General features: G+C 42.5%; 1 protein-coding gene across 2 annotated transcripts in view; it reads right to left on the bottom strand.

Annotated features, from left to right (window-relative positions):
* LOC311106028 (out at first protein homolog) overlaps nt 1–12,068 on the bottom strand; it is a 37,517-nt gene that overhangs the window by 2,555 nt on the left and 22,894 nt on the right. For both annotated transcript variants that reach the window (XM_084148300.1, XM_084148299.1), the window contains exons 2-3: nt 3,794–3,928; nt 3,108–3,288 (exon numbers count right to left, since the gene is read on the bottom strand). In XM_084148300.1, the coding sequence (XP_084004426.1) occupies nt 3,108–3,288; nt 3,794–3,928 (316 nt within the window). The remainder of the gene's footprint in view (nt 1–3,107; nt 3,289–3,793; nt 3,929–12,068) is intronic.

The following is a 12,068-nucleotide window of genomic DNA, read 5'->3' as shown; positions in this document are numbered from 1 at the left end:
CAATGCTCTAATAAGGTAGCCTGGTCCCAGATCGGTTTGTGCTGTCTTGACAACTCCCACTGTGACAATGGCCATAGATGGCATAGAATGGCAAGATGGCACAAACAGATCTGGGACCAGTCTAGCAATAAGGAACTTTGTCCTGCAAAAGAGTGCTGCTATCTCTATTCACTCACAGATGGTTCACCATGCACTGTACTATGACCATCAGGCTACATTGTATACAGTACTGTACATTAGCTATACCTAGACACTGTGGACTTAATATAAACTAAACTAAAGACACAGGGCTCTTTTCAATCAGCAAAATAGTTCTCGCGAAACAACTATCAACAATCACGAAACGTGATTGCCTAAAGTTGAGCCAAGTATACATTCATACAGAGAAAGAGAGCTTTAGGAGCAAAACAGACTCTTTCAGGGAGAGACTGTTTGACTTTACAGTAGATTGCATAATCTTTGTTTACTTTGTCAAAGACTAATAGTGTTATTGAAGTAGAACTGGGCTAGTTTGGTATGGTAGTGTACATATAGAGCTAAAATGCATTGGATTAATTTACATTTGAGGGAGTATGTGATTAAGGTCTAGACCAAGGGTGGGCAACTCCGTTTCTGGAGGCCATAGTGTGTGCTGGCTTTTATTCCAGCCAATCATATGAGAGAGAGAGAGAGACAGAGAGCGAGAGAGCGAGAGCTGACCTATCCACATGAAAAAGAGAAGCTGGGAGGATAAAAATGAAAGGTGATCTGTATCTTTTATTCTACGTCCACACAATGGTGGACAAATGTGCATCATGTCTTGAGAAAGACCACTAGGCCAAAACATTGACTGTGAAAGATACAGATCACCAGTGGTGTAAAAAGTCCCCAATTGTCATACTTGAGTAAAAGTAAATACGCCTTAATAGAAAATGACTCAAGTAAAAAAGTCCCCCAGTAAAATACTACTAGAGTAAATGTCTAAAAGTATTTGGTTTTAAATATACAGTGGGGAAAAAAAGTATTTAGTCAGCCACCAATTGTGCAAGTTCTCCCACTTAAAAAGATGAGAGAGGCCTGTAATTTTCATCATAGGTACACGTCAACTATGACAGACAAATTGAGGAAAAAAAATCCAGAAAATCCCATTGTAGGATTTTTAATGAATTTATTTGCAAATTATGGTGGAAAATAAGTATTTGGTCACCTACAAACAAGCAAGATTTCTGGCTCTCACAGACCTGTAACTTCTTCTTTAAGAGGCTCCTCTGTCCTCCACTCGTTACCTGTATTAATGGCACCTGTTTGAACTTATTATCAGTATAAAAGACACCTGTCCACAACCTCAAACAGTCACACTCCAAACTTCACAATGGCCAAGACCAAAGAGCTGTCAAAGGACACCAAAAACAAAATTGTAGACCTGCACCAGGCTGGGAAGACTGAATCTGCAATAGGTAAGCAGCTTGGTTTGAAGAAATCAACTGTGGGAGCAATTATTAGGAAATGGAAGACATACAAGACCACTGATAATCTCCCTCGATCTGGGGCTCCACGCAAGATCTCACCCCGTGGGGTCAAAATGATCACAAGAACGGTGAGCAAAAATCCCAGAACCACACGGGGGGACCTAGTGAATGACCTGCAGAGAGCTGGGACCAAAGTAACAAAGCCAACCATCAGTAACACACTACGCCGCCAGGGACTCAAATCCTGCAGTGCGAGACGTGTCCCCCTGCTTAAGCCAGTACATGTCCAGGCCCGTCTGAAGTGCATTTGGATGATCCAGAAGAGGATTGGGAGAATGTCATATGGTCAGATGAAACCAAAATATAACTTTTTGGTAAAAACTCAACTCGTCATGTTTGGAGGACAAAGAATGCTGAGTTGCATCCAAAGAACACCATACCTAATGTGAAGCATGGGGGTGGAAACATCATGCTTTGGGGCTGTTTTTCTGCAAAGGGACCAGGACGACTGATCCGTGTAAAGGAAAGAATGAATGGGGCCATGTATCGTGAGATTTTGAGTGAAACCCTCCTTCCATCAGCAAGGGCATTGAAGATGAAACGTGGCTGGGTCTTTCAGCATGACAATGATCCCAAACACACCGCCCGGGCAACGAAGGAGTGGCTTCGTAAGAAGCATTTCAAGGTCCTGGAGTGGCCTAGCCAGTCTCCAGATCTCAACCCCATAGAAAATCTTTGGAGGGAGTTGAAAGTCTGTGTTGCCCAGCGACAGCCCCAAAACATCACTGCTCTAGAGGAGATCTGCATGGAGGAATGGGCCAAAATACCAGCAACAGTGTGTGAAAACCTTGTGAAGACTTACAGAAAACGTTTGACCCGTGTCATTGCCAACAAAGGGTATATAACAAAGTATTGAGAAACTTTTGTTATTGACCAAATACTTATTTTCCACCATCATATGCCAATAAATTCATTAAAAATCCTACAATGTGATTTTCTGGATTTGTTTTTCTCATTTTGTCTGTCATAGTTGACGTGTACCTATGATGAAAATTACAGGCCTCTCTCATCTTTTTAAGTGGGAGAACTTGCACAATTGGTGGCTGACTAAATACTTTTTTTCCCCACTGTACCTACGTATAAATCATTTCAAATTCCTTATATTAAGCATACCAGCCTGCACCATTTTATTTTTATTTTTATTTTTTTACGGATATCCAGGGGCACACTCCAACACTCAGACATAATTGACAAATGAAGCATGTGTTTAGTGAGTCCGCCAGATCAGAGGCAGTAGGGATTACCAGTGATGTTCTCTTGGTAAGTACGTAAAATGGACACTTTTCCTGTCCTGCTAAGCATTCAAAATGTCACGAGTAATTTTGGGTCTTAGGGAACATTTATGGAGTAAAAAGAAAATTATTTTCTTCAGGAATGTAGTGAAGTAAAAGTAAAAGTTGTCAAAAATATAAATAGTAAAGTACAGATACCTCAAAAAACGACTTCAGAGTACCTCAAAGTATTTTTACTTAAGTACTTTGGACCACTGCAGATCACCTTTCATTTTTGCCTCCCAGCTTCTCTTTTTCCATTTGTATTCATGCCCTTTGGGACGACATTATCTGTGACACGCTGTGCCCACATATTCATTCTATTGACCTCTCTCCAGCCAATGTTTGACATCCCTCTCCCGGGTGTAGATGGCGTCCCGGGCCTCACTGCACATGTTGTGGATGTGGCTGCTGAGCTGCCACGCCCGGCTCAGGTTCACCGCCACGTTCATGGTCAACTGGTCCAGGCCCCGCCTCTCCTCCGCTGCGCGGATGGCGTGAGGGTTTTTCTGGTGGACCGCAGGACAAAGTCAGTCATGTTGCCAAGGTCACTTTATCAAATGGGATCATGCTCATTCACTTCCCCCACTCCCAGCAAGGACACTCACTGGCCTTATTATTCATTACTTGTTATTCCCTGTACACTTCCTTTGGAGTTATCACTGATCTGACACAGCAGGAATAGGTGGAAGCTACATAGTGGAACTACATAGGAACTTCTTGCTAGCAAGTATCATGTTGTGTTAGATCAGTGATTACCTGAAGGAAAGGAAGAAAGAAAGGATACATTTTCAACATATTCAAACAGGGCAACTCAGTAAGTGAATTTCCCTGTACTACTAGTGCATATGTAGTGGAGGAGGTTTGGAACCACTCTCATGTGATGACTAAACTTGCCGGAGACCTGAATACTTCCGTTAGCTCCCTAAGCTAATGCCTTGGCTTTAACTCAACGACTAACAGTCTTGAAGCACCTGAGACCCGGGTTAGAACCCCGGTCGGTGACACACATACCTGTCTGAGTCGGGCCATGGACTCGCTGGGGATGAACTCGTTGTGGTTGAGGCGCGAGATGAAGCACAGGGCCTGGTATTGGCTCTGACCCCTTTCCAGCTCCCCAAGGATGAGCGCCCGGAAGATCTTCACATCCTGAAGGGGAGGGAAGGAGAGATTGTGAGGCAGCATGACTGCAACTGCATAGGCTCTGGGACGTGTTCATTATGTACCAAATAAAAAAAAAAGTACAAAATAAAAACGATTGAAACAGCGAGGGACAACCTGGACTTGTCCAATAAGAAATAACGATTGTAATGTTTTTAAAACGTTTTGCTAGGGTGTGCCATACTGTTTTGGACCACTATAGTAGGTTTGAAAGAAGGTTGGAATGCAAGTTAAGCAACTGAATCCTTCATTCTGCATCTGCACTGTTACACACTAAACCCACATTAAAATGAGAGATTTTGAAAGAAATTAGAACATTTACAGTCTCCTTTCACTAGCACTGCTTATTTGCACAGTCAAATCGGTGCCCAAATAGTTCTTAACAAACTAAATCAACACCCATAACTTCAAAAGAGGAATCATCTCATTACACTTTTCATGTTGACAAAGCAGAAAAATGAAGATGTTGGAAGGAAGGTTTTACCACGACTTTGTTGCTGTTGGCAACCAAACGAGAGATCTGGCTGCGGCCCCAAGGCCATAAAGAGAAGCTCCAGCCGAGGACAGCAAAGCCACAGACCTGTCTCCCCCATTCATCAGCTCTCCCTTCCCTGACATCCTCTTGGCTCTTCTCTCACTCCTTCTCAGCTTTTCACACACACACACATCCCAAGCAGACAGCCCGCAGAGGAGAACCAGCTTTAAGGCTTTTACTCCCGGGGAATAAGGAGGAACTCTTGGACAACTCAGATAAACAAGCTAGATCTACAGCCCCCTCCAACCCCCGTTTTGTTTGCCCTCACAAGCGCTTTCGTCACACTCATTTGGGAAACGGTACTTTAGAACAACACATCTATCTGGTCTCCAGAGATACTTGTCATTCATTCACTGCCTTGTATGGGAAATCTGGTAGTTGGTAGAGAACGTCGCATGCAACGTCAGGATCATGGGTTTGAGTCCCGCTGGGACCCCCCATACGAAAGTGTATGCACACACTACTGTTAGTTGCTTTGGATAAAAGCCTCTGCTATATGGCATATATTATCTATCTCAACCTGAGACAAACAAGCAGCTGATAATGACTTGGACATTCCTCCACTGTTATAATAAAGTCAGTGACTGCTTAACTGATCTGTGTGTTGGAATAGCAAAGCACATAATTGAAGTATAACCGGAGCCAGACATGACGGAATCATGGCATAAGAAGTGAACGAGAATACAAGAAAACACAGAAGGGGAGGTAGCTGTTATATTTTCCCCCTAGACGTGAAGAAGTAGTGGCAGTATAGGACCTCCCAGTCAGTAGACAAATGGCACAGCGGCACTGGGTGGGAAGATGAGAGCTGTGTGTGTGGTGTGGGGGGCATTCCTGTCAGATAGGGAGAGGGGGTTGGGGGGACGGGGACTGCTCCAGGCACACTCAGGGTAATTTCAGGAAAGTTCTAGCAGCACTGCTCCTTTCCTCTGAAACCACCTCCCACCTCAGCCACCTTCAGAGGGGAGAAGCCCCGGCAGAGAGCAGCAGAAGGGGAAGACAAGGCTTCTCCAACCCCAGCGTTCATCATGCTAGGTGTTACGACTGGGTGACGTCTATAATATCCTTCTCTAAACTATGTGTGAATTTCAAAAAGTGTTTTTTTTTTGTACAAGAAGAAAAATAAGTTTTAAAATAAGTGCAAAAAACATTTGATGTATGGTATTTCTAGGGCAGTTTCACTAACCCGGTAAATGGGTATCATTTATGAAAACAAATAAGATGAAACCCTCTGTTCTATAAATACAACAGCACGAGTAGGATCATGCTTTGTTTGTTTGGAGTAGTCCTAACTTCTGGCTGCAACAGAAGCTCTATGCCAAGTCACACTAGGTTGGCAGCTTCCCAGGCCCAAGTACCACAGCAACACTGTGTGCTCGAGAAAAGAAAGACATTAGGTTACAGGATAAAAGTGAGATAAAATGTGCAACCAATGGTGGGTGGTGTCAGAAAATGCCAAGAAAAGTGGTACACCTGCTCAAATAATGACAGACTGTAAATAAGACATGTCAAGAGAAAGGCACCATGCGAGGGAGTATTAAAGCCTAAGAGATCTTAGAAATCTGCCAAGTGAGTTGGTCATTATTTTTAAATCCGTGCATTATGCAAATGCTTTGTGGCCAAAAGCAAAAGTCTTTAGCAGCAGATGGTGACTGAGTACAAGCTACTGGCCACCTCAGATCTATGTGAATAGATAGTCAGTCCCAATTCACTCCCTACCACTTCCCTCTGATGTTAGTGCATCTGGAAGGTGGAAGCAATATGATGGAAGCTCCACCACTAGTCTGATATAGTTATCAAGATTCTTCAGATCCGCAAAAGACAAAGAGCTAATCGATAGATTAGCTACAGTTGAAGTCGGAAGTTTACATACACTTAGGTTGGAGTCATTAAAACTCAACCACTCCACATATTTCTTGTTAACAAACTATAGTTTTGGCAAGTCGGTTAGTGCATGACACAAGTAATTTTTCCAACAATTGTTTACAGACAGATTATTTTCACTTATAATTCACTGTATCACAATTCCAGTGGGTCAGAAGTTTACATACACTAAGTTGACTGTGCCTTTAAACAGCTTGGAAAATTCCAGAAAATTATGTCATGGCTTTAGAAGCTTCTGATAGGCTAATTGACATAATTTGAGTCAATTCGAGGTGTACCTGTGGATGTATTTCAAGGCCTACCTTTAAACTCAGTGCGTCTTTGCTTGACATCATGGGAAAATCAAAAGAAATCAGCCAAGACATCAGAAAAAGACCTCCACAAGTCTGGTTCATCCTTGGGAGCAATTTCCAAACGCCTGAAGGTACCACGTTCATCTGTACAAACAATAGTACGCAAGTATAAACACCATGGGACCACGCAGCCGTCATACCGCTCAGGAAGGAGACGCGTTCTTTCTCCTAGAGATGAACGTACTTTGGTGCGAAAAGTGCAAATCAATCCCAGAACAACAGCAAAGGACCTTGTGAAGATGCTGGAGGAAACAGGTACAAAAGTATATATATCCACAGTAAAACGAGTCCTATATCGACATAACCTGAAAGGCCGCTCAGCAAGGAAGAAGCCACTGCTCCAAAACCGCCATAAAAAAGCCAGACTACGGTTTGCAACTGCACATGGGGACAAAGATCGTACTTTTTGGAGAAATGTCCTCTGGTCTGATGAAACAAAAATAGAACTGTTTGGCCATAATGACCATCGTTTGCAAGCCGAAGAACACCATCCCAACCGTGAAGCACGGGGGTGGCAGCATCATGCTGTGGGGGTGCTTTGCTGCAGGAGGGACTGGTGCACTTCACAAAATAGATGGCATCATGAGGAAGGAAAATTATGTGGATATATTGAAGCAACATCTCAAGACATCAGTCAGGAAGTTAAAGCTTGGTCGCAAATGGGTCTTCCAAATGGACAACGACCCCAAGCATACTTCCAAAGTTGTGGCAAAATGTCTTAAGGACAACAACGGCAAGGTATTGGAGTGGCCATCACAAAGCCCTGACCTCAATCCTATAGAACATTTGTGGTCAGAACTGAAAAAGCGTGTGCGAGCAAGGAGGCCTACAAACCTGACTCTGTCAGGAGGAATGGGCCAAAATTCACCCAACTTATTGTGGGAAGCTTGTGGAAGAATACCCGAAACGTTTGACCCAAGTTAAACAATTTAAAGGCAATGCTACCAAATACTAATTGAGTGTATGTAAACTTCTGACCCACTGGGAATGTGATGAAATAAATAAAAGCTGAAATAAATAATTCTCTCTACTATTATTCTGACATTTCACATTCTTAAAATAAAGTGGTGATCCTAACTGACCTAAGACAGGGAATTTTTTATAGGATTAAATGGTCAGGAATTGTGAAAAACTGAGTTTAAATGTATTTGGCTAAGGTGTATGTAAACGTCAGACTTCAATTGTATGTCCCAAATGGCACCCTATTCCCTATATAGTGCACTACTTTTGACCAGGGACCACAGGGCACTAGGGAATAGGGTGCCATTTGGGACGCAGTCAGGGATGCTAATGGTGCGAGGAGTGTATGTTACCCTTCCTGTTGGCCCACCCACCTTGCACTTCAGAGACTGGCACTGGTCGTATCCACAACTGCCAACCTAAAAGATTGACACTTAAAAGGACAAAGATAACTCAACTCGTTGACACGTGTGACAAGCTGTACAGTAGTTGTTACAATCTTATGTCATTTTTATTCAAGCATTTCCAGGTTTAAATATGTCCCTAAAATGAAGTGTGTAATACACACTACTTAGGAGAATCTGAAGGGACTTGCTTCCATTCAGCCACAAGAGCATTAGTGAGGTCGGGATCTGATATTGGGAGATTAGGCCTGGCTCGCAGTCGGAGTTCCAATTCATCCCAAAGGTGTTCGATGGGGTTGAGGTCAGGGCTCTGTGCAGGCCAGTCAAGATTCTTCCACACGATCGACAAACCATTTCTGTATGGACCTCGCTTTGTGCACGGGGGCATTGTCATGCTGAAACAGGAAAGGGTCTTCCCCAAACTGTTGCCACAAAGTTGGAAGCACAGAATCATCTAGAATGTCATTCTATGCTGTAGCGTTAAGATATATCGTCACTGGAACTAAGGGGCCTAGCCCGAACCATGAAAAACAGCACCAGACCATTATTCCTCCTCCACCAAATTTTAAAGTTGGCACTATGCATTCGGCCAGGTAGCATTCTCCTGGCATCCGCCAAACCCAGATTCGTCCGTCGGACTGCCAGATTGTGAAGCGTGATTCGTCACTCCAGAGAACACGTTTCCACTGCTCCAGAGTCCAATGGTGGCAAGCTTTACACCACTCTAGCCGACACTTGGCATTGTGCATGGTGATCTTAGGCTTGTGTGTGGCTGCTCGGCCATGGAAACCCATTTCATGAAGCTCCCGACAAACAGTTATTGTGCTGACATTGCTTTAAGAGGCAGTTTGGAACTCTTTAGTGAGTGTTGGAACCGAGGACAGACAATTTTTACATGCTACGCGCTTCAGCGGTCCCATTCTGTGAGCTTGTGTGGCCTACCACTTCGCGACTGAGCAGTTGTTGCTCCTAGACGTTTCCACTTCACAATAACAGCGCTTCCAGTTGACCGAGGCAGCTCTAGCAGGGCAGAAGTTTGACGAACTGACTTGTTGGAAAGGTGGCATCCTATGACGGTGCCATGTTGAAAGTTACTGATTTGATACACCTGTCAGCAACGGGTGTGGCTTAAATATTTGAAGGGGTGTCCACATACGTTTGTATATATAGTGTACATCCATTTTGGGACTTTTGAATTAATGATTTATACCCATTGATTATTGAAATATATAACTTATGCCTCAAGCTTGGTTCAACTGTGGTACCCCATCAGAGGCCAAAATATAAGATTGATTGACTCAAATATTTGTAAACCCTTTAAATGATTGATATCATGGATGGTCTATCCTTGCATCCATAGCTCTGTCTATGAATTTGAGAGTTGTTACATTTACATCCCTCAGCTTTTTACCAAAACACTGACCGCTTTGTTAATATTTGACCTACAGATTTGCGCTTTAAAATTACATGCTCCAAGCGCATGTTAAATTTCAAACAACTGTTTGATGTAGTTATGATAAAATAAGCCCATCTGCTAAAAGCAGAAATATATATGGCCACATAATTATATAGAATGTTTTTTACCCAACATTCAGAAACATCCCTGACAAAATTAGTGTGTTGCATTGACATCCAAAATTAAGAGACATGGCTTCTCATTTGACATTTCATAAAATTGACCTTTTCATTTACTAAGAGTCCTAGCCCATTTGTTATCTAACATTTTAAAATGTCAGTGCACTGATAAATAGGCTACACCAACTAAGTACGCCAAAGATGGTGGTTTGTATCCAAACTGACTATCTGCATTGGGGCGAAAAGCCAAAAGCTAGTGTACCCACACAACTTAACTTGCAGGCTCAACGTATGATCTAACATAGGAGAGGGTTTGGGCCCATTTCATTGGGTGGTTACTTTTTGTGGGTAGCTTATTTAAGGAGGTACACAAAAGCCTTTTCATGCACTCAAAGGTCCTATTTACAGTGAACAATCTCTGTAACTACGCTGTAGCCATGCTACCCAGACACCTTCAGAGAGAATATGCTGTTCATGGCTGTGAGAAAGAGAGTAGTAACTTCTGTAGAGCCGTAACGTTGAACGAACCATTGAAATCAGACTGGTCACTATGACTGCTAGCGGGGTTAATGGCAGCCACTGAACTTTTCGACGCCAGTAAAGTTGTGCCAAAGGCCGTCCCCAGAGTTCCCGTCGCTTCCTGTTTTCCAATCCCCTCTAAGACCCTGTCTGCTTGATAAGGCTGCTGTTTGGAGAGGCCCAGCAGTCACAGATTGACATTTGGGATCAGTGGTTTACCCAGTGAGTGGTAGTGGATGAAATAAGTCTTCGCATAAAGCTGTGAGAAAGCCAATGGTGGGCTTTTTCTTACCAACTACTCAAACTGCCAAAATGCAGGTATACTGTTCATCACAAAAATTATTACATTACACCAAAGATGGAAAAATGTCAAACACTTAAGATGTTACTAATCCAATCCAAAGTTTTTACTACATCGAGCACACATAGGGCAGTCGATTTAAGCGCAAACTCAGCAAGAGACAGCCAAATGCAGTGCAAACAAACTTCTCGAAAAGCAAACTAGCACCGTCTGAGAGCAACATAAGGGATTACCACTTGTTTTTGTGATGGTAAAGATATTTGCATTGGTGTCTCAGGGACCTGGGTGAAAAGGCACAGGTATACAAGGAGGATTAAGTACCTCCTGCTCGGAAGAAAGACAAACAAACAAAAGAGAGGAAGAAAAGGCGCTTGACTGAGAAATGCTTGTTGAGACTAATTACGGAGCACTAAGAGAAGGAATGTGAAGTCAGATTTGGGGGCCGGTCACACCTGGCTGTTTTATCAAGAGAATTAGCAAATGCTGCCTGGAGTGAAGGGACAATGAAAACACTGAGGGCTACTGCTGCTGAAAGGTGTCCTAGTGGGTATTTCAACAGACAATAAAAAGGTACGCTTTAATTAAATGGCTATGTAGGCGAGAATGAGAACATGCCTAAAGGCATTGACAAAATACACACTCAAATGTAAAGATGGTATGTATATTCATATTCACAATCTAACCATACATAGCCATAAAATGTAGGTTTAGATCATTCAAATGAAATAGCAATTCACAATAGTATTTTTCAACATTATTACAAGTATTTGAAAAGGCCAGTTTCTCCAAACTAGCAGAAAAACATGCCGGTTTATTCACATGCAATTCAGATCAATATCAGTAGATTGACAAGTGATGTCCTACTATATCTGGAGTCCCATACAGCTCCAACCCCAACCTTAGTCCCACAGACTTCATATCCTGCAAGGCAGTGGACATCAAGATCCAGAGCTACCTCTTCCGAATCCCAATCGCTCAGGCATTGAGCAAATACTTATCTGATCATTTCCATAACGTCACAGAAATGTATATTTTTCCAATGCTTTTATGTCAAGTTTGAACCATATTTTTAGTTGCTTACATTTCCTTAAAATGTGTTGTTTGGTGGATGTTGAGCAATATTGAGTCATTACAGTTCTTCTTAAGGATATGAGTAATTGTTCTACCCACCCATGTATTCCTTCCCTTATGCCAAAGCTAACACTGTAAATGGTGCAACGCAGATAAGACAAGCTGTACGAATGATCTTTTTATGACCCGAAGAAATGGTAACATGAATTTTGTTATTGACCGTCAAAGTTTTGTAGCTCAATCACGAAGGGATCATGTTTGGGAGGCCACAACAGTGACAACCCAAGGTAACCTCACAGGACTGGTAGCTCAACAAGATCCTGAATATAAACATTGCGAACTTCATTTTGAGATTGAGTTGGTTATCCCTTGAAAGGAAGACGCATAAAAGTTGAACAATTACACCATCAAAATAGGTCTTATCGAATTTTTTTTTTTTTTTAAGTTTAAAAACACACTGAGTTCAGGCCCCTTTGACATTTTAAAATTGACACTGAAAATTGGCCATATTTGATAGAAAGTATCT

The sequence above is a fragment of the Coregonus lavaretus genome, assembly GCF_964263955.1.
Source record: "Coregonus lavaretus genome assembly, chromosome: 30".
NCBI classification, from domain to species: Eukaryota; Metazoa; Chordata; class Actinopteri; order Salmoniformes; family Salmonidae; genus Coregonus; species Coregonus lavaretus.
Note: the sequence above shows the minus strand (reverse complement) of the source record. Positions and strands in the feature narration are given on the sequence as shown.